General features: G+C 36.5%; 1 protein-coding gene across 4 annotated transcripts; it reads left to right on the top strand.

Moving 5' to 3' along the window:
* The first annotated feature begins 258 nt into the window (after positions 1–258).
* Positions 259–11,164, top strand: LOC122275968 (katanin p80 WD40 repeat-containing subunit B1 homolog KTN80.2-like). 4 transcript variants are annotated; one of them, XM_043085338.1, is made up of 18 exons: positions 259–641; positions 1,284–1,414; positions 1,818–1,935; positions 2,266–2,492; positions 2,587–2,689; positions 3,398–3,468; positions 4,138–4,212; positions 4,298–4,441; positions 4,563–4,743; positions 6,647–7,171; positions 7,698–7,754; positions 7,841–7,974; positions 8,560–8,685; positions 8,966–9,040; positions 9,126–9,230; positions 9,716–9,828; positions 9,942–10,010; positions 10,681–11,164. In XM_043085338.1, the coding sequence occupies exons 1-18, from the start codon at positions 617–619 to the stop codon at positions 10,739–10,741; spliced, it is 2,340 nt and encodes a 779-aa protein (XP_042941272.1). In that variant the 5' UTR covers positions 259–616; the 3' UTR covers positions 10,742–11,164. The 4 variants fall into 4 exon arrangements, with proteins under 4 accessions (XP_042941272.1, XP_042941273.1, XP_042941274.1 ...); XM_043085337.1 differs by having other exon boundaries at positions 260–641; positions 9,126–9,238; positions 9,712–9,828; XM_043085339.1 differs by lacking the exons at positions 9,942–10,010; positions 10,681–11,164 and having other exon boundaries at positions 9,712–9,814.
* The last annotated feature ends 11,317 nt before the right edge of the window (positions 11,165–22,481 follow it).

The following is a 22,481-nucleotide window of genomic DNA, read 5'->3' as shown; positions in this document are numbered from 1 at the left end:
CTTTACACGCAGAATTTATAATTTTTATTAATTTATTATAAATAAATTTAAATTTATTTTAATATTTAAATACATCTAAACTTCTAAAATTTATTGTTATTTATAAATAAATTAATTCATTTCAATTAAGCTCAAAATCAAGTCACTTGAAAAAAAAAAATGTGCAGGGAGGGCCTGATTGATTGGGCATATATGTAATTTCGTATTTCCCAAAACTAATAGAAAAATCAGCGGGGACCTGCGCTGAGCGTTCAGAGTCTTCAGACTGCCTCTCCCTTTTTTGTCCCGTCCCCTCTGTCGTTTCTTTCATTCTTTCACTCATTCTCGTGGAACTGTGTTTGTTTTTGGTTGTTTCGGCCGGTCCGTGAGCTGTTTTTCCAACAGTGGAAATAAAACTGTTAAATCTCCGAAATCTTGTTCTACCGCTTGCTATTTACCCATCCGAATCCAAATTCCTCATCTTTTTTTGCCCCTCTTCTTCAGCCAAGTTTAGTTAGTTCTACAAGTATAAGCAGTTTCCTCCGTCGCTGCAAAACAGACTCTGACATTTCTCGATCTCGTTGTTTTCTTTTTAGCTTCGGGACGTATTCAGATTTCTCAGCTTGCTTCCTGAAAAATGGCCAAGCGTGGATATAAGCTGCGTATCCCTCTTTATTTTTAGTTTTCAAGATTGTTTTTGTTTGTATTCACAGCTTGAGTCAGCTCTGAATTTGAGTTATATATTCCTAGTTATAGGTTTCTTGCTGTCAGCATTTGAGTTTCTTTTGGAAATTCTGTGTTCAAATTTCAGCTGGAAAATCATTTTTTGGTGACCTGAACTTTTATGTTGTAGTTTCAAATTTTTTTTTTTGGGGACTGTGTTAACTTTCTGTTTTGGGTCATTTTTTAGTTAATTGAAGGATTCGTTTAGGCTCTATTTGGTTGCTTACAAAAAGAAAATGGAGGCGAAGAAAAGAGAGATATGGTGTTTTGAATTGATATTAACCTAGCTAAAAACTTACTTTACGTTTAGTTGTGCAGAGGATTTTGAATTCTCGGCCGTGGTTAAATATTTTTCAGTTAATTTGCTCTATCTTCAATATTCTCAGCAATTAAAAAAGCATTGGAGTCTAAAACCGATAAAAATAGAAGAGGCATTCGATTCTAAACAAATCTCATCATAACCAATACTTTTAATAGATGATTTTTTTTTTAGTTCAAATAATAAAACTAACAAGCAAAAGCATAAGGTGACGCGCTTTGTATGTTGGGCCGTGTGATTTCTTGACCATGTTGAATACTAGAGGAATTTGTGGCTCATTCGGCCAGTGTGAACTGCGTGAATATTGGGAAGAAGGGCTGCCGTCTTTTTATCACCGGGGGGGATGACCATAAAGTTAATCTTTGGACGATCGGGAAACCCAATTCTGTAATGGTAAGACTTCAAGCTCTGTTCCTCTGCATTATTCGTACTTAAGAAATTGCCTAGGTAAATTTGCTATCGCATTAGAGATTCCTTTTGATGCAGATTGGGGTTCTAAATAGTTCTTACCGGTGGAGAATTTAAGTGCATTACTTCAATTGTATGGCCCTGCATAGTGACCATTTCATGGCCAATTTTGGTTTTGATCGACATGTTCGCATTGTGGGCTGAGGAATGCATTAGATTGTTTTCAAACGTTGTGTATGGATTAATATGTTGAAATCACTATTTTATTTAACTGATTTTTGTACTAATTACCCTTCTTATACAGTCGTTTTGAACATTTGCTGGAACATTTCCTATTATGGCAAAATGACTTCTTTTTTTTTTTTCCCTTTTGTGTGAATATGTGCAGAGCCTGTGTGGTCATACAACTCCTGTTGAATCTGTAGCTTTTGATTTGGCAGAAGTTTTGGTGCTTGCAGGAGGTTCTAATGGCGTGATAAAGCTCTGGGATTTGGAGGAAGTAAAGAGTAAATCACTTCCTGGACCAGTTTCTTATTTTTATTAAAATTGGAGTTCTTGGATTGAATGAATCATTACATTGCTCTCTTTATTCCAAATAACAACAAATTGTACAAGCCTTATATAGATCGTATCACATACTTATCAAAAAATATAAATCATTATCACATACATGGCGGGTTTGACTTGATATAATTATCTTGAAGTGCTATTTTGAGTTCCCTTTCATTTCTTTCCGGGTTGGAATCTACAGACTTGCAGTGTTTAGTTGTCACGGGAATTGTAGGACTAGGTTTTGAGTAAATTCTAATCTGTTTCTTATTGTTATTGAAGTGTAGTGGTTCGAACTCTTACTGGACACAGATCCAGCTGCACTGGTTTTGAATTTCATCCATTTGGCGAGTTCTTTGCCTCTGGTTCCAGCGATACTAACCTAAAGATCTGGGATATTAGAAAGAAAGGATGCATCCACACATATAGGGGTCATACTCAAGGCATTAGTGCAATAAAATTCACACCTGATGGTCGATGGGTGGTTTCAGGTGGATTGGATAATGTTGTAAAGGTATAATGGATCACACTTCTAGAGTGCAGCTTGCAGTATGATTTTTGTTTTTTCCTTCATGTCTAAACAGAAACTTCCTCTTACTACCGAACAGGTTTGGGACCTAACGGCTGGAAAGCTCTTACATGATTTTAAGTTCCATGAAGGACATATTCGATCCATAGATTTCCATCCCCTCGAGTTTCTCTTGGCCACTGGTGAGCATCTGACCCAAAGCTTGAATTTAAGACTTAAATTGACTGTGTTAGAGGAAAAATGGCTCTACATGGTTAAGGAGTTTCTGAAATAGCCTTTAAGGCTCTCGTTTGGATGTTCAGATGAAATAAAGTGAGATGAAAAATCTGTGAATGGTAGTGAAATGGTTTGAGTTAAGATATTTTATGGGATTTTGGAGAAGGAAAGAGAAAAAGTTGAATAAAAATATTGTAAAGTTAATGTTATTTTTGCTTTGAGATTTGAAAAAGTTGAATTATTTTTTGTATTTTGCTTGGAAGTTTGGGAAAATTGTAATGATTAGATAAAAAAGTTGAATATTTGAAATTGAAAAGTGTTTGTGTTTGAGTGATGTTTGGATGTTGAGACAACACAAACAGGATGTAATTCTCTAATGGGATGAAAACTTTGTCCTGTGTTATTCTGCAACTGAAGGAATTTAACGTATGTAACTTTTTCTTTACTTTCAGTTTTTGGTTGGGGTGGGGAGTAGGATGGTTATGCTGTGAAAGCCACCTAGAATTGCTCTTAGTAACATATAATGTCAATAGGTAACATATTTTTTATTCCTTTCCCTTGCCTCCTGAAATCAGTTTTTTCTCACTATTGTTTGCCTCCTGAAATCAGTTTCTTCTCACTTATTGTTTGTGTGGTGATTAGCATGCTGTTGTAACATGCAAATATTTTTGCAGGTTCAGCTGATGGAACTGTGAAATTCTGGGATCTTGAAAGCTTTGAACTGATTGGATCTACCAGACCTGAGGTATACAATGATGTGGGCCTTGTTTGGATATGAAAATATTTTGAGATTATTGTAATCATTGAGAACATATTTTGTGAGAAAATCTTTTGTGATTTTTTTTATATGTTTGTTAGTGGTGGAACCTGCAAAATATATGTTTGGAAAGAGAGTTCTTTATAGGTTTTTTTAATGTTTGCGAAAGGGTTGTTGCCTGCAGTAAATATATTTTAGGAACAAATTTTTGTAGCACATGTTTTTTAGGGCTTTTGTGAAAGTTGTTTTGGTTTTTATGTTTTCTTAAAATGAAAAATGAAGCTAATGAAGAGATGATTTTTATTCGGGCAATGGACAGTTTTTTGTGCTTATAGCATGTTTTGGTGGAAAATGAAAAATTATTCTAAATAACTGAAAATGTTTAGCAATATGAACATGCCCCATGTTCTCTAATCTGAAAAGGTGCTTTGTAATCCAAGTATTGTATAGGTCCATTCTTTTGCTGGGGTTACACTCGAATTTAAAAGACATAAACCAAGCCTCCCTTTTTGCTTTAATTTAATTCAGATCCATTCTTTGGTTTAGCTAGAAAGATCTCTGTATCTTCCCTTCTTCATTTGATGATGTTCTTATTGATAATAGTAGTTTAAGGATATAATCCTACTTGTCAATGAAAAATAAGTTAATCCTTTCCAGGCTATGGGAGTACGCTCAATTGCCTTTCATCCTGATGGGAGGACCATGTTTTCAGGGGTGGAAGACAGTTTGAAGGTTTGGGTTGTCTACATCCTGAACTTTTGTGGGATCATATGAAGATGGTTCATGATAATTATATATCCATGTTTGTGAATTGTAGGTTTACTCATGGGAGCCTGTAATATGTCATGATGCTGTTGATATGGGATGGTCAACACTTGGTGACTTATGCATTCATGATGGAAAACTTCTAGCTTGCTCATACCATCAGAATTCTGTTGGAGTTTGGGCAGCAGATATATCGGTATTCAACTTTATCTTTTCCTGTAACTGGTTACTTTTTTCTAACTTTTGCTTTTGAAAATTTGATCTTTATAATTTTCTACTGATCTTGAAGTTAATTTGGACTATATTCTCTGTGACAGCTTATTGAACCATATTCCACTAATTCAATACCTGAACAAAATGACTCTACACAGAAAATTAACCTTAATTTCCACAGAAGCCATTCTTCAGAGAAAGTAGGAAGTGGTATCAGGTCAACTTCGGCTCTGCTGTGCTCTCCTGATTATGAGACACAAGGGATAAAGAACATATATATGGATTGTAAGTTGTTATTTGTTGTTTTTGAAGCTATATAAATTTTTTTAACATGTATCTTATTTATACTGATGTTGATGATTCACTATAATCATCAGTTTTTAATACGCTTGTTAATTTCTGTTTGAGCATCAATTGTAAAAATTGTTCATATCCAAGCATGTGGTATCTTTGATTTGTCCAACATCTTATAAATGCAGATTTCTGACTTCAGTTTCATTAGAAGCTGCATGGCAGGGTTATCTATTTTGGTTTGGTTTCCTTATCCCCTCAATCAAGTATATAGAAAGAGAGAGGAAACAATAAAAAGAAAGAAAAGTTGAGTCAAAGAAAACTTCTCTCCTAGTTATGACTTCAATGACTTTGTTACTTTTTTTTTTTTTTTTGTTAGGTCTGTCTTTTATGACAGATATTGGAATTGGCTTCCCTTTCCTCTAAAAACTTGTCTTCCTCTTTAGTTAGAGAGTTTATTCTAGATGCGTAGCATTTTATGTTGGTTGAGCTTACTTAATGGAGGTATGGACTGGTTGTGATTGCATATGACCTTGTCTAGGTAGACAACAGTATGCTGTTCACGCAAGTGTAAGGGAGGTGGTTATCAAAGAAATTTTGAGTCCATAGCACCCCAAAAATGCTTAAACATATGTCTTTTGCAGTAATGAGATACATACAAATGTAGCAAAAAGCCATTATACATATTATAGGACCACTTCATGGCTTTAGGTAAAATAGCATAGTGGTCCCCCTCATGAATGAGTAGGTTAATGTCCAACGCTCAAATCTGTTTTCCATGTATCATATCCATAGTTTTTCATGAAATAGAGGCAAAATATTTAACTTTTAATAATTTGTCAAATTGATGGATGGATGAGAAATCCTCCTTAATATTTGAAATCCAGAGAGTAGAGAAAACCTTGCTGCTTTGCAGCACATTATTGACTCCAGACCCAGTTACAAGCAGGGACAGAACCACAATTTTTTAATGGTGGCACCAAAGCATGCATGAGAAATATATTTAGATTTACAACTTAATTAAGATATTGAAAATAGAACCAATCCATTTAGTGTTAACAAAATAATAAATTTCTTTTATAAGTAGCGTTAACAAAATAGAAACAAAAGAAAACATAAAATATTGTTTCTGAATACTAATTTACAGATCAATCACCTATCAAAACGAAATCCTATGTTCTTTTAAATCTTGAAAATCATTCATGATTGAATTTGCACAAGTTTCACAACATTTTTGGTGAGATTTTTTTTTATTGTTTTTATTTTTTTAAGTTTCACAACTTCTCTTTAGATTTACAGCGTTAAAGAGTCGTTTAGAAACTCATTTATTTTAAATGATAAGTTAATAGGAAATTATAAAATCTACAGGAAAATTATTGACTTTCCAAAGCTAACAAATCAAACATATTTGGGCTTACATTAAAACAGATGAAGATTCATGAAGCTACAGGAAACATATTTTGTGGAACTTTTCTTAGTTTTTGTTGTGGAAATCATGATAAAATGCCTTGATAAAAAATAAAAAAATAAAAAAATAAACCCTGAGATTGTTTCGGTTTAAATATGTTTGGAGTGAGAGTTCAAAAATTTTGAGAAAATTTTAAAAAACTTCCTGTTGCCAAAACATTACCCAAGTCATGGCTGCGTTTGATTCTGGGATGTTTAGTTTTCTGTTGATGAAGATAGAAAGGATTTGGGTTACCCAAATTAATCTGATGTGGAGGCATAGGAGATGGAGTGTGGTATATGGTAGATGAAGACTTCATTCGATTTTACTTTGACACACAAGCAATAACTCATAAGCTGACATATTTTGAACATATAGATATTTTGTGCATTTTTGCCCTTTATTCTTGTCCTACTTCATCGAATGTGCTGTTTCCTCTTTATTATGAAGCTACTGGTGGAAAGCCTGTTGCCTACCCGAAAGTTGAGTCCTTCAATTCTCCAAAAGTGGCACCCCCATCAGATTCAAAGGAAATCTGCTGTCTGCCAACTCGGAAGCGAAGTCCTGCCATAGGGTTAAATGCAAGATCTATTGAAAAAGCACTTGATAAGACATTTGTTGTGCCTAGCATTGTGCCTAGGGACAGTTTGGGTGGAAGAGATGAGGCCAATTCTGGAAAAGAATCTATTGCCTTTGCAAGGACAAAACGTGGTATGTTGCTCAAACCAGCTCATGTACGGAGGCCATCAAATGGAAAATTGGATGTTGAGAGGCTGACAGAAACTGTTGAAACTGGATCTTTGAGCAATGTGGCAAAAGATCTAGATGGTGAAATGAATTCAAATTTCGAACCCAAACTTGTATCAGAAGATGGATGTAAAGAATACTGTGAAGAAAAACAGTCTAATATTGAAGGTGTTGATGAGAAATTAGAAAAAATTGTGTCACCACAAAAACCCTCTACTAAGGAAAGCTGTAAGTATATCCCGATATTTCTTTTAATATCATATATCAATCATCTTCTTTTTGTAAAAAAGCAGTCTTTTGTGGATGTTATGAAACCACTTTGTGATGGTTGCAACAATTACCTTTCTGATCCAAGGCCTTGGTCTTGGGGTATCACTCCCTTCAAGGTCCAAGGTTCAACATCTCATGAGTGCAAACAATCATTTTGGGCCATACCCCTGGTAAAAAGCCAGGGATTTAACCAATAACGTATAGGGAAACTTCTGAGGGTGCGGTGCATGGGACTGGGGTTTATTCTACAGGGGTGGGTCTGAAAGGCATCTCTGGAGAGTTTCCCCTACAAAGAAAAAAAAAAAAAAGAAAAGAAAAGAAAAAGAAAAAAAAAAGAAACTACCTTTCTGATAGATGCATCTTTTCTACTTAATTTTTTTCTTGTATGGCTATTCGTCACATTACGTAATTCCAGCATTGATGATATGCGAAACAGATTTATGGTTTGTAACTGTTAATAAGTAGTTTTCTTATTGTATTTCAGGTGATGAGTCCCTCAATTGCAGCAAAGGGCCAGGTTCTGTTAAAATTGTCAATGGAGGTTTGCCATTGCTCCCCAACTGTGTTGTTTTATAGAAAATGCAATTGGGATAGATCTTGACTCTTTAAAAAAATTCCATTTGGCAGTTGCAGTTGTACGAGGAAGGACCCGGTCTCTTGTTGAGAGGTTTGAAAGAAGAGACAGCGTGAATGGCAATGAAGATCAAGCATCTACAGGGTCTTGTGTGATACCTGAAACAGATATAACTCCCACCATTCTGGTAAAAATTTTGCAGCTGTAATAGGGAAGCTTTTCTAGAGCATATTAGTACAGGCATATATCAATAGTGGCATCTCTACTACTTTTGCAGTTTCTGATTACATTCTAGGTCCCAATTAATATGACGCATGAAAATGTGAACATTTTATAAACGGTTTCAGAAAGTGTATTAAGAAGTGATCAGACATTGTCAAAGCTAGGACTTCGCTGCTATAAATATAGAAGTATTTGAATTGGCCCTCAATCATTTTGCTTCATTAGGAAACCTCCCAGCTACTAATCCAAGTTTTCCATTTGATGGTTACTATTTTTTCAACTGTTATACTATTGAGTGTAAAAATCAGCCCGTTTCCCCAAAATTTTCTTGTTCTGGAAACACTGTTATTTACTGTGTACCACCTTGAAAATATTTTATATGAAAACGCAATGCAATGAGAGTTGTGGAAGTTTTCTCTCAACAAGTGGGAGATGCCCAGCGTTATTGAAACAGTTAGTTCTAGATCAAATAAACTCATAGGGACACACCATAACATTTGGATAAGCTAAAATATCCAATTATCGTTTTACATTGTTTTCTAATTAACAGAAAGGAGAACCTCAAACGTCTAGATGGAACTCGACTTCTGCAAGTGATAGGGATGCTACTGAAGGTCTCATGGAAACCCATGAAGTATTCCTAAGTACCCTTCGCTCCCGCTTAACAAAATTACAGGTACCCTTGGTTGAGCCAGATTGAATAGCCATGCCATGCATCCCATTGATTTGCTAGTTGTTACCATGTTTACCATGCCACCTGAGAGATGCAAACCCATCCTCTGTATATTGCCGTTTGTAGTGATTGAAAAAACTTCTTGCTGGTACAAAGATTAGGGAAAGACATAAAGACCCATTTTCTACCAAATGTTGTTCAAGGACCATACATTAAATTACATGATTTCTTTCTCAAGTTGTTTTGCAATGGAAGTCACGTTTTTCATAATGTGGGCTTACAGGTGGTGCGGCATTTCTGGGAGCGGAATGATATCAAAGGTGCTATTAGTGCACTGAGGAAGTTGCCAGATCATTCTGTGGGTATTTATTGGAAGACTTCGATTGTGCTGCGTTTTTTCACGCATATTTTGTTTATCTAACATTCATTTGATATTGTTGCAGGTGCAAGCAGATGTGACCAGTGTTCTCATGGAGAAAATGGAGATTCTCACCTTAGATCTATTTTCATGCTTTCTTCCTGTACTTTTGGGCTTGCTCGATAGCAAGGTAGAAAGGTACTTGTTTCATGCATAAGATAGTGAGCCAGATTCTAATGCCAGGGGCTGGAAGATTTTTGAGTTGGGATTTTATGTTGTCATATTGTAGTCCTCACAATCCATCACCCTACAACTAGAGCTCCGAATATTTTATATTACGTGGTTCTCTCACATGGTTCAGGTTCACAAGAAGTATAATTCCTTGACCTTTCAGCACTTTAATTTGTAGGGAAAGAATTCAACCTTAGGAAAGAGAAAATGAGACTTAGGAGTTCTTGTATATAGTATTAATTATTGCTTGTAGAACTCCATATTGTTGATAGTTTAGAAATGTCAACGAAAAAGGTATCTGAATGATATTTAGTGCTGTTTAATCTACCACGTGCTAGATTGAGGGAGAGGTGGTTATTTCTCCTATTTCACTGGGTTTGACAGATAAGTTCTAATATACATATATATATATATATATTCTTATGCCACTACTGTTATAGGCAGGCAAATATGTCATTGGAGATGCTATTGAAGCTTGTAGCTGCCTTTGGCTCAGTTATATGCTCAACCATTTCGGCACCTCCTGCTGTTGGTGTTGATCTTCAGGCAGAGCAAAGGTTTTTTATTTTTATACTAATATGGGCATTTTGCTTTTACTTTCTTTGGTGGTTAAGGGTGATTGAGAATTATTTGGTGCGATGAAATGACTTTATCCAAAATTTAAACACAGACTAGCATCCTGTAAGCAGTGTTTTATCCAGCTGCAAAAGATTCGGAAAATTCTCCCAGCACTTGCAAGGTAAACGTGTGATCTTGAGTTTCACACTTCAAGAAGTATTATTTGCTCTGAATAGTGTATGCTAAAGTTTTCATTTTAGGTTTTTTCTTTGACGAGGTTTTCATTGGAGGATTTAGAATATTATTTTCTGGACATGCCTCATGCAATAATGCCCAAGCAAAGAATAAGGAAAGGGAGGGGGAAAGGTTGCATTGCTGACATGAAAAGCAAGGCAGAATAATAATAGGAATTGGTGGGGTTTTAGAAATGTGGCAATTAGAATTATCCCTGATATCTGAATGGCTGAAACCCAACCCCTGAGCTTAATTTTGAAAGAAGAAAACTTGAACAATTTGTAGTATAGTAATATTTGGAAAGCCGAGATAGGTAAATCTGTCCTTCTGCCTTCATCAGAATGGCATTCCTTAATACCTGTCCCTATATTGCGAATCTGTGCGACCCACAAGAGTTGATTGCCTAACTGAAATCCATAGCCGTGTTTCATGTTTGGGTAGCTTTTTGTTCCAAGTACATTGTGGCATGCTGAACCTCTAGTGATCACTCGCAAGTTCTGGGACACCATTGCATAGTTTTTTAACAAGTGGAATGCCCTATATGCCTGGGCAGTCTCTTTCCTTACAAATTTAATAAGAGACAAAGTAGACAATCTTTTATCTTGAATTTACTGCAGGAAGGGTGGTCTGCTGGCAAAATCTGCTCAGGAATTGAGTCTACTTCTTCAAGAATCATAATGGATGTTGCCATGCAAACAAATTTCTGCTGGCAAGAAAGGGCTGGCTCAACTGAAACCCTTTGGAGGGGACTGCATATAGGATGATACCATGGATCTCACATCTGAGTTATAGATTATCACATGAAGCAATTTTATTCTAATCTCTTAGCCTTGTCTCATCATCCCTTGCCCTTTTTAGCAAAGAGCACTGCAACATCTTACTTGTTGCCATTTTAAGGGCTTGAAGACTTGGTAGTTGCCATTCCAATCTTGGTTAGTCTTCCGGCTGTGTGTAATCCACAAATTTTGATTCCTTGATGTGGATAATGCCATTTCTACCTTTGGTTCGATTGTATGTAATCATGTGCCAATTCCTAATTCATATGTATAATGCATTTAAATGTATTCACTGAAGTATATAAATATAATTTTCTCTTGCACAGCTGCAGTTCTTTACCTGGAAATGAAACTAAGACCAAACTGTAAGGAAATTTTTAGAATTTAAGGTTGAAGCTGCCACATTCTTGGACTGTTCAACAATCTAGAGAGCATAACCATCCACATGTACACTATTTTTTTTCTTATTTTCTTGGACGGGGGCAAAAAGAGTTGAAATTGACCTGTTATTACTTGCATACAAGATATTAGGACGTTATTTAATCTAAGTATAAAGTTTGTTGGTTTATTTTATAGCATTATTCGAATAATTAATGATGCTGTAGGAAGGTGAGATGTATCACTTAACTATGTTTGGTGTTTGTTTAGAGAGTGATTTCTATTTGGTCTTGGCGCAATCCAAGCCTTTTGTGCCTTCCAATGACAAAACTACACGTCAGCTTATAACACTAAGAGATTGAGGACAAAACATTGAATTTTTTCTCTCTTCACTCTTCATAGGATTCACTCGTCCAAATCACTTTTTTTTTTTTAACCTTAAACTGGAGTGGTCCAAATTACTTTTAATTTAAGAGAAAATGCCCCTTCTCCGTCGAAATCTGTCGTCCTTTTGCAATCGCACAGTACCGTTGAACAAGCTTCGATAATCTCATCGTTTCATAGGTACTTTCTTCGTGCTTTACAATGTTCTGTTTGGTTGCCAAGAAATAGGAAACAAAAAACCGTTGTAAAGCTAGATTCTATATCAGATTGGGTAAAAAGAATTTTGAGTTTGAATGAGTTCTTTTTTCTCTATAAATTTTATTTATTTTACGTACATATATGCTTCTCTTCAAATGGGTTCTTTCACTATAAACTAATTTCTGATTTCTGAATACGTACTTATGTTTGAATGAGTTCCTCATTAGAAATAAGAGTTTGGTCATTTTGAGAATGATAATTAATTTATTTTTTAAGAAGTCTTTAATTCCTTTCTCCATTTTTTTATATCAATACACTGGAGAGTACGCCGGTCGGTCCGAACCTGAAAAACCGACTGGACCGAACTTTAAACTAGTTGGTCTCAATCCTATAAATTATGGACTGAAACCATTCGATCCGATCTCGGAGTCTATAAATTTTTGACCGAACCAGACTGAATTCCTATATATATTTTTAAAATATTTTTAACAATTTAATATATTATTTTTATATAGTACTATATAAGTTAATGATGTAATTTTCATCTAATTTATTATCATTGACTATATAAAATATTTTTTTAATAATTTAGTTACAGAATCTACATTAATAATTCACTTAATTTTAATTTAGTAATTTAAATAATTTTTTATTAATTTATTTGAAAAAAGAAGAAGAAATAAATAAATAAAAATTAGTCCAGACTGAATGGACCGACCGAACCGATAGCTACCAATCTGATCCGGTTCCTATAGATGTTTGGTCCAATCTGGTTCGGGAAAAATGATGGATCGAAAATTTCAATCCATCACACCCCCTCTGACCAAACAAGACTGATTTACACCCCTAACTAGTTTTAGACATTTGGCAAATTTTGGTTTTTCAACTTGGATGCAAATAGAAGGGTTTAATATTTGAAGGAAAGGTGTTTACTTAATTGCCGCAGTGTGATGATTTAAGATTGGCAAGAATTAACTTAAGGCTCATGCATGTCATAATGGGCTATACTTAAATGGGAGTGATGGAAGGATAAAAGTTGCACACATTTATTTTTTCCTCTCGTGAGGCTGGTGCTCTCGTAGAGGTCATCTAGTCCTGCCTTCCATCTACATGGGTTATCATGTTGCTGGTGTTCACTATGGAAGATGGCATTGATGAACTTTGTCAAAGGCTCTCTTTGTTAGAAAAAAGAACAAAAGGTATTACTGGTTAATGACTCCTTGTATGAGGATTCAAAAACCAGAGGTGCAAGGTGTCTCATGGTTTGTGTGTCAACAGATAAGTATTGTAACAAGGAAGCCTTCAAGCAAACCATGAAAAAGATTTGCCGTCCAGTGAAGAAGATATCTTTCAAAGAATTGGGAACCACCAACTTACTATTAGTCAAGTTTGAAGATTGCATTGATAAGCAAAGTGTGCAAAGGGAGGGTTCGTGGTCCTTTGACAAAAATCTGGTGCTGATGAAATAATTCGAGGGTGAAACTCAGACCGACAAAATTACCATATTAGATGTAGTATTTTGGGTTAGATTGTATGATGTCCCTCTACATGCTATGAATGAAAAGGTGGCTAGACTCATTGGTGGAAGTATTGGCATGGTTGAGGATGTTGATGTGGAGCAAAGGGAGGTTACATGGGGTGAGTTCATTTGAATCAAGATAAAGATAGACATATCAAAGCCTCTGATGAGATGTAAGTACATTTATCTCGGTTCTCAGGGTTCATATTGGGTATGTTTTTTATGGGCCCCAAGGTGGACCAAGTCTTAAGGATCAATTATAAGATTAAGAGCCACGAAGATCAAGAAAGCAATGTAAGGATTGGTGCAATCCAATTGGGATAAAGCTGGCAAGAGCCAGAATCAGTTTTGATCCACTTGATCCAAGCTATGGAAGACATGACTTGGGCCTATTGTTAATGAAGGTCATGAACTTATTTATTTCATTAAAATGACTTATTTTATTAGTCATAAGAATTAATTTAGGATAATTGGGTTTGGGGGATGTCTAGCCCACACATATATCTTATTTCTAATGAATTAAGGTTTTTGGGAAGACCATGTATTTTGGCCAAGGGTTTATTTGAAAAGTTATTATTTTATGTGAATTAGGATTTTAGAAGTTACTGTAGCGATGCACTATTCACGCTACAGTACCGCGACTCACTTAGGGTTTTGGGGGATTATTTATTTAAACCAATTGTAGCCTCATTTGAGAAGGTAAGACATTATTGAAATTGATGAATTTTATTCATTGTGAGTTGAGTTTATCTCCTTTTGTTCTTGATTGAACGTTTGAACTTATCAAAGATAAATCACAACCTTTGTGGCGTTCCATCTTTGTAATCTGGGTTCTTGAGGCGGGTTCTTCAACGGGTCTAGATTTTCATATAATCTAGGTTCTTGAAACGATTTCTCATCGGATCTAAATTCTCCATCCAGTAGACTTGATATATTGGCTTTCTTAGGTTTGTTTTTCAATATTGTTGTTGGGTCTCAAAGCGAGTCGATTGGGGTTCACATTAGTTTTGTCAATGAACGCTTGCCAAATTTTTGTTATGTATGTGGTAAACTAGGGCATAATCACAAAGATTGCAGTGTGTGGCAAACTAACAAGCAACTTTTCTTTGAAGAAGTTTTCCCAATTGGTCAATGGATGTGCACTAGAGGTGGAGGAGAAAAGGGGCAACACTGCTATGATTAGAGGGAGGATGGTGATTGGAGCTCACGACAATTAAGAACCAATAATCAGGCAACGAAATTGGTGCAACAATAGGCTGGAAACAAGGACGAAACTATCAAGGGAATCAATATGGAGAAAATCAATAATGAGGATTGTGGAATCTCACTAAATGAGAAGGTAGACATTACTGCTTCAAATATGGAAGTAGGGCATCAAGTTTGGAATGAGAAAGATCAGCATCAATTAAGGGAGCCAATTACTGAGATAGCACACAAGGTGACTGGTGCAATAAATACTGAGAAAGAACCATTAATGGAAAATGCTGAAGCTATGGGAACAGATCCTAATGTGACAAGGCCTACGATGGATGAGAATATTAGTGGGCCTGGGGTAGTAAGGGGGGACAGTAGTCATTGAGGTCCAAAAAGGAAGGTGTGGAGCAAGCCCAACAGTTGTGAAGAGAAGCAAAATACTATTTCTACTAAGAGATGGTCCAAGAGAAACAAGAAGGCAGTTATCGAGGAAGTTAATGTTGTCAAGAATAGTCTATCTCAAAAGAGAAAGAAGGTGGAGGTGACAAGCATTGATAGTCAACAGATCAAACAAAGCAAAGAAAGGTGATAGTGAATGAACATGATAACCAACTTCAGATATCGGTGGAGGCTGATGTTCAACCCTGGACACTATAAAAATCATAAGTTGGAACTTTTGTAGGTTTGGGAACCCACGTGGAGTTAGAGCACTTCATGATTTGGTCATGAAGGAAGGTCCTGAGACTCTATTTTTACAAGAAACAAAGCTGATAGGAAAAAAGATAGAAAGATTGAAGTTTCAATTGGGTTATCTACCATGGTTGTTTGGTGGTGGACAGGGTGGGCCATAGTGGCTGAATCGACCTATTAATTGTGCTGCAAAAGTCAAACCAATCAGTACAAGTATTCTCTAATCACAAGTGCGAAATTCACAAACCCGAATCATTGTCCTAGAGTGTGGCAAAGGTTAGAGGCTTGATATTTTTTGGAGGAGATGTGATCCTTGGAGTAACGCCGGGCAGTTGAAAGACTGAAACCGTACTTTGTCGTGAGGCAGGTTGAGCCGCCTTAAGGCTAGACTCACCTGTTGACCCTCAACAGGAAGTTAAGTAGGAGATGTAGCAAAAGTCAAACCAGTTAGTATAAATAATCTCCAATTACGAGTGCATAATTTACAAACCAGAGCTATGTTGCTAGGGCATGGCTAAGGTTTGAGGCATTACTCATTTGGCGTCTTGTTTAATGGAGATGGAGTGTGGCGAGGGTCTAAGGAGTTATCTGTTTGGTGTTCCGCTGCAGGAGATAGCGTCCTATAAGTAATGTTGGGCAATCGAAAGACTAAACCTGCACTTCACCAGAGGAGAGAGAGGGATGCCTCAAGCTAAGCTCGCCTCTTTGATCCCCCCAAGGAGGTACGTTGCTGAATAGTTGTGGAGCTGGTTTGCTCTTCACCATGATGGGGGTCCAAGTAAGTTGTCGGGCAGCCAAGAGGCTGGGCCCGCTCTCCTCCCTGAAAGAGGTCCAACCACAGAGAGGCTAGACTCATGACTCTCATAGGGAGTTAAATGTCAGGCAGTTTGGGATTGAATCCACTTCTGCCCGTTGAAATCACAAGGAATGTAAGTGTCGAGTAGGCTAGTGCTGATCCCACTTTTCGTTATGGCAGAGGTTAAGGTAAGTTACCAAGGAGCCGAGAGGCTGGACCCGATCTCTTCTGTGAGGGAGGTCGGGTTGCTAGGGGCACTAGACTCACCTATCAACCCTTACAGGGAGGTAAGTTGCCGGTAGTTAGGGACTAGACTCACTCCCACCTATTGACGGGAAGGTAAGTGTTGGGCAACCAAAGGCTGGACTCTCTCTCCACCGCGGGAGGGATAAAGCAAACTTAGGGCGTAACCCACCCATTTGGATCCCATGGGGAGGTAAGTTGTTGGACAGCTAAGGATCTAGGTCCACTCTTCACCGTGATGGGGATGGGGTAGGGTTAAATTATTAGGCAGCCGAGAGGCTGGACCCATTTTCCTCGGTGAAGGAGGTCAAGCCATCGGGGGGTTGGACCTGCCTCTTGACTCTCATGGGGAGTTAAGTCACCGGACAGTTTGGGACTGGACCCGTTCTCTTCCATGAGGGAGGTTAGGTAGCCAGGGGGCTGGACCTGCCTATCAACCCTCAAGGGGAGATAAGTTGTCAGGAAAATTGAGACTGGACCTACTCCCACCTGTTGACGCAAACGGGGAAGGTAAGTGTCGAGTAGCTAAAGGCTAGAACCACTCTCCACCCAAGAGGGATAAAGCAACCTTAAGGCGTAACCCACCCATTTGGATCCCACGGGGAGGTAAGTAGGAGAGGTGCTTGTCTGCTTGCATGAGAATTGCACAGAGTTTATTCCAATGGAGAAATATTGAGACGTCTGAATGGTGTCTGAGTTGTGCTGTACACCTGGTATTCCACGCTATAGGAATTAGTTATGTTGGTAAAAATAAAATCCACATGAGTTTTGAGGGAGACAAACCGGGGTGTTTAGTCACTGTAACCGGTCCTTACTTAACTTAAATTGCCCGTTGTTGGTTGCAGTTTCTTCTCTTCTTACTTTCCTTTTTCTTCTTTTTGTTTGTTGAGATGTATGACTCTGAGATGCATGTTTGTCTTTTTGTCTCCTTTTTTTTTTTTTTCTTCTTTTACCAAGGGAGACTCACTGAGGCCATGTGTACCATTGTGGTTGGGAGGAGGTGGCAGGCATTGTGGTGCATGGGTCTAAGCAGCAGTGAGGCTGTGTTGGGTTGGCTGAGCATGATGTTGGCTACTAGAGAATGGTGTTTGTGACGCCCCCAAATTCCGTTTGGGATCGGACGGACATTTGAAGCGTCGAGACATGCAACACAAGGTTACCTGCCCCCGTTTATGACATATAAGATGCAATGTTCCTAACATGCATCTAACATTATGCAATATTCGCAGCGGATAATTTTTTTCTTTAGCAATACTATGCACCAAATTGAAAATATCCCAAATGCTTAAAACATACTTCATACATAAAGACCCATTGAGTAGATCACAACACTAGTCCAAAATAGTTATGATCCAAAAAATACTAAAGATGCAACTCCATTGTACAAGTAGTAATTTACGTTAACTACTATATTAACATTGATGTCACACCATCGCTTAGTCAACTGTGTCTAGTTGATCAGCTCCTGATTCTCCTTCAGGTCCTGTAACAAGATCTACCATTCGGGGGGAATGGTAGTTGGGACTACCAAAGTGAGATTTGATTACAAATCTCAGTAAGTTAACAAAAAACTTCCACACAAGCTAATGATGCATGCATGACAGTAAAAACATAAATGCACAATCAAATTCATAAGTAATTAAAGCATAACTTGGCGTACAACATAGCATAATTGACATAACTTAAATTGAAACATGAACTGATCTTGACTTGACATGAACTTGATCTGAAACTTGACTTAACATGAAAAATACATACTCCACAGTTGTTATGGCCCCATGTATTCTACGTGTAAATACATACTCTATAGTTGTTGTGGCCCCATGTATTCTACGTGTAAATACATACTCTACAATTGTTGTGGCCCCATGTATTCTACACAAACTTAACTTAACATGAAAAATACATACTCCACAGTTGTTGTGGCCCCATGTATTCTACGTGTAAATACATACTCCACAGTTGTTGTGGCCCCATGTATTCTACACAAACTTGACTTAACATGAAAAATACATACTCCACAGTTGTTGTGGCCCCATGTATTCTACGTGTAAATACATATTCCACAGTTGTTGTGGCCCCGTGTATTCTACACATCACAATGCAGTTAAATACATACTCCACAGTTGTTGTGGCCCCATGTATTCTACACAAACTGAATGTACTCAAGATGAAACGTGACTGGAATACGAAAGGACTGGAGCCCTGACATAACATAACGTGATTTGAACATAACTTGAAATACATGACCAATTTGAGATAGAAATCGAAGTAAGTAAGAAATAACAAGTTAAAGAATATGTGTTGCTTACCAACCTGGTGTCTATCCCGTATATATTTACCTTTGAGATTATGTCATTCCTTAACTCTCTTATTTTAATCAACAATTATATTATACTTCTTTCCACAAGGTTGGCCAAGTTATATCGACACACTCTCCAAACTTAAAATTTCAAGTAAATAATCTTCCGAAACTCTTCTTTAAAAAAACATAGGCGATATATTTTAAGTGTTCTTGTAAATACCAAAGTTAGTAGTGAATTCATCAAAAATTAAGCCGTTATCCTCTCTCTCTCTCTCTTTTTTTTTTTTTTTTTTTTTTTAAAAACGGTTGCCCTCTGTTTTAGACCAGACAACTCTGATGCGCATGATTTTTATAGGTCTTCTGTAGTTGTCAGGCGCCGCATAGCTACGACACTACTTTGTTCTTCTGTACTTGCCCAGGCACTGCAGCTATGATACTACATTGCTCTTGTCTCTTGTAGAGAAATGATTCACGAGAGATGATTCGTCATAATTTTCTCTATAAAAGAATTATTCAGTTCATCTTCTTTCTCATCTCATCTTCTTCACTTTTCTGAAATTAGTCTGCATTCTTACTCTGCAATCTCTTTCTGCTTACTCACTTTGTAATGGCTCAACAATCTTCTCATTACCAAAATATGAGGTATTCTGCACCTCGTTCACCAGTTGTTTATGCTTCTTCCGTAGGTGCTATAATGCAATCCAATAATGATCTGACTAATAAGTCAGATAATGAACTTATCTACGAGCTTGTGAGTCTCGGTACTCGATACTCATCAGCCATTGTCACATATTCTCAGCGACTGCAATCCAGGACTGGTGGGGTTGACAAACTCCACGAGAAAATTTCTATCCTTCAGAGGCTTCTTATGGAATCCAACATGAAGATAGAAGCAGTAAAGCTAGAGAACAGAGATTTAAAATCTTTGCTTAACTCTTCTTTTTGAGTGGCTACTCCTTTAGATAGGAAAGACATGCAGATTTTTGAAGAGCAAGAGCGTTTAAAGATGGAGGCAAAGAGCCTCAAATTTCTGTAATTTTGCTTTATGATAATAAAATAATACTTCACAAATATTCATATTTGTGTTTCTATCTTCTGGTAGATGTTTTATGTGCTCCATTTTATTTCTTTCAGAGATTTTCATATATATGACATGATCCAATGACTCATATAAATATGCATTTAATCATGCATATCCAAACTCTCAGTAATCTTCAAGTTAATAAAAACCTCAAGGAGTTCTACTGGTCTAGGACTAACTTACTTCTTTATAATCGCAACAATCAGTCATCTTCCTAGGTGGTACTTCGATAACTGACCATTTAATAACTTAAACTTGAGACTTTCTCTCTTATGATTGTCATAACTCTTCTATCCATCATGAGTTATCAATTATTCTAACTCTAAATGATTTGTTCCTAATGTTCACATAAATCCTCAAGACCAAGATTTTACTCTCCATATAATAGTCTTCAAAAGAAGATCGATCTATGTATCCATAAAGATAGTGCTTTGCCAGAAATCATTTACTGGCGGCGTGGTAATACTATTATCATAAATGAATCCTACTAAGGCTAAAGCTTCTCCTAATCAAATTACTCTTCCAAACACAATTTCTATCGTATTCTTAGAATCAAAACAATTCTCCAAATATGTGGAATACCATTCATCAATCCTACATATCCTTTCTCATATTACTAAAAGGTATTCTATATCTACATTGGTATGAACAATAATACTTCTAATGAAAATTGTTACTCTTACCACTAGGGTAACAATTCAGCTTCCAAGCTGAATTCTCAAGTACTACCACAATTAATAGAAACAATGACTCGTTTGAATCAAACAATGTACAATTTACCAACCCCAATGACTTGACCTACTCCAAAATAATAATAATGCAATACTACCATCAATTGCAATCAGATCAACGTTAACTATGTTTATCTCAACTAATCCTTTATCCATCGGGAAATTCTGATCCTTTTGATTGTTATCTCCCTTAGGATTCTGAGGTATTCTATCACGAGTCATGTGTCCCTTCTTGAAACACACGAGTATATATATTAAAACCACATACTACCCTTCATACCTTAAGAAATTCAAGCCTACTGACGACTAAAATTTCAAGCCTAATGTTTGGTGCATTTCCTAAGGACATGTGGATTTACTGCCTAGAGACGTATTGCTCTGATACCACCCTGTGACGCCCCCAAATTCCGTTTGGGATCGGACGGACATTTGAAGCGTCGAGACATGCAACACAAGGTTATCAGCCCCCGTTTATGACATATAAGATGCAATGTTCCTAACATGCATCTAACATTATGCAATATTCGCAGCGGATAATTTTTTTCTTTAGCAATACTATGCACCAAATTGAAAATATCTCAAATGGTTAAAACATACTTCATACATAAAGACCCATTGAGTAGATCACAACACTAGTCCAAAATGGTTATGATCCAAAAAATACTAAAGATGCAACTCCATTGTACAAGTAGTAATTTACGTTAACTACTATATTAACATTGATGTCGCACCGTCGCTTAGTCAACTGTGTCTAGTTGATCAGCTCTTGATTCTCCTTCAGGTCCTGTAACAAGATCTACCATTCGGGGGGAATGGTAGTTGGGACTACCAAAGTGAGATTTGATTACAAATCTCAGTAAGTTAACAAAAAACTTCCACGCAAGCTAATGATGCATGCATGACAGTAAAAGCATAAATGCATAATCAAATTCATAAGTAATTAAAGCATAACTTGGCGTACAACATAACATAATTGACATAACTTAAATTGAAACATGAACTGATCTTGACTTGACATGAACTTGATCTGAAACTTGACTTAACATGAAAAATACATACTCCACAGTTGTTGTGGCCCCATGTATTCTACGTGTAAATACATACTCCACAGTTGTTGTGGCCCCATGTATTCTACACAAACTTGACTTAACATGAAAAATACATACTCCACAGTTGTTGTGGCCCCATGTATTCTACACATCACAATGCAGTTAAATACATACTCCACAGTTGTTGTGGCCCCATGTATTCTACACAAACTGAATGTACTCAAGATGAAACGTGACTGGAATACGAAAGGACTGGAGTCCTGACGTAACATAACGTGATTTGAACATAACTTGAAATACATGACCAATTTGAGATAGAAACATTTCGTAACATGGCATAACATATAATAGACAACATATTTAACATGACATACTTGTAATATACAGTAATACATGACAGAATATATTATGTAACAGATAAAAATTGATGACAGAATAAATTCTGTATAATAGATTATTACGTGATAACTTGGCATGGCATGACATATATGATAACATACATACATACACTGTAGTTCCTTTACTTAGCACACATACACAGTAGACTGCTAGTAAGTTAAAAGCTAACTTACATCGATCTCCGCGTTTCTTATAAAACTTCAAGTGCGACCACGAGGAATTGTAATTAGTGATTCTAAAAGTTAGAACTAAATCACTAAATATTTAAAATATGGAAAATACTAACTTAAAGAGTAAAATTTTCATTTTACTCTCTACATGTGGGAAAATGATCGTTTTACCCATAACTTAAGGATTTTGCATACTAACTCCAAAAGTTTCTAAAATTTACATTCCTCATGTAAATTTTGTCCTAAACTTAAATATCAATTCAAAAAAATTTAAAACAAAACACAACTATGAAGAACACACTATGGCCGAAACATCCATAGGCCATTTCCCTTGATTTTTGTTGCAATTCTTTCCAATTTCAAAACTCATGCTTAAACCAAAATTTTGCAACAAAAATCTTCCAATCTTAAGTTCAAAACCATACTTAAAACATCCATTTAGAAAAAGCTAATAATTAACACCAAACTTTTTTGTAAAAAGATCCAAGCACTTAAATCACAAGTT

Source organism: Carya illinoinensis, chromosome 9, assembly GCF_018687715.1.
Source record: "Carya illinoinensis cultivar Pawnee chromosome 9, C.illinoinensisPawnee_v1, whole genome shotgun sequence".
NCBI classification, from domain to species: Eukaryota; Viridiplantae; Streptophyta; class Magnoliopsida; order Fagales; family Juglandaceae; genus Carya; species Carya illinoinensis.
This window is presented reverse-complemented; position numbering and strand designations above follow the sequence as displayed.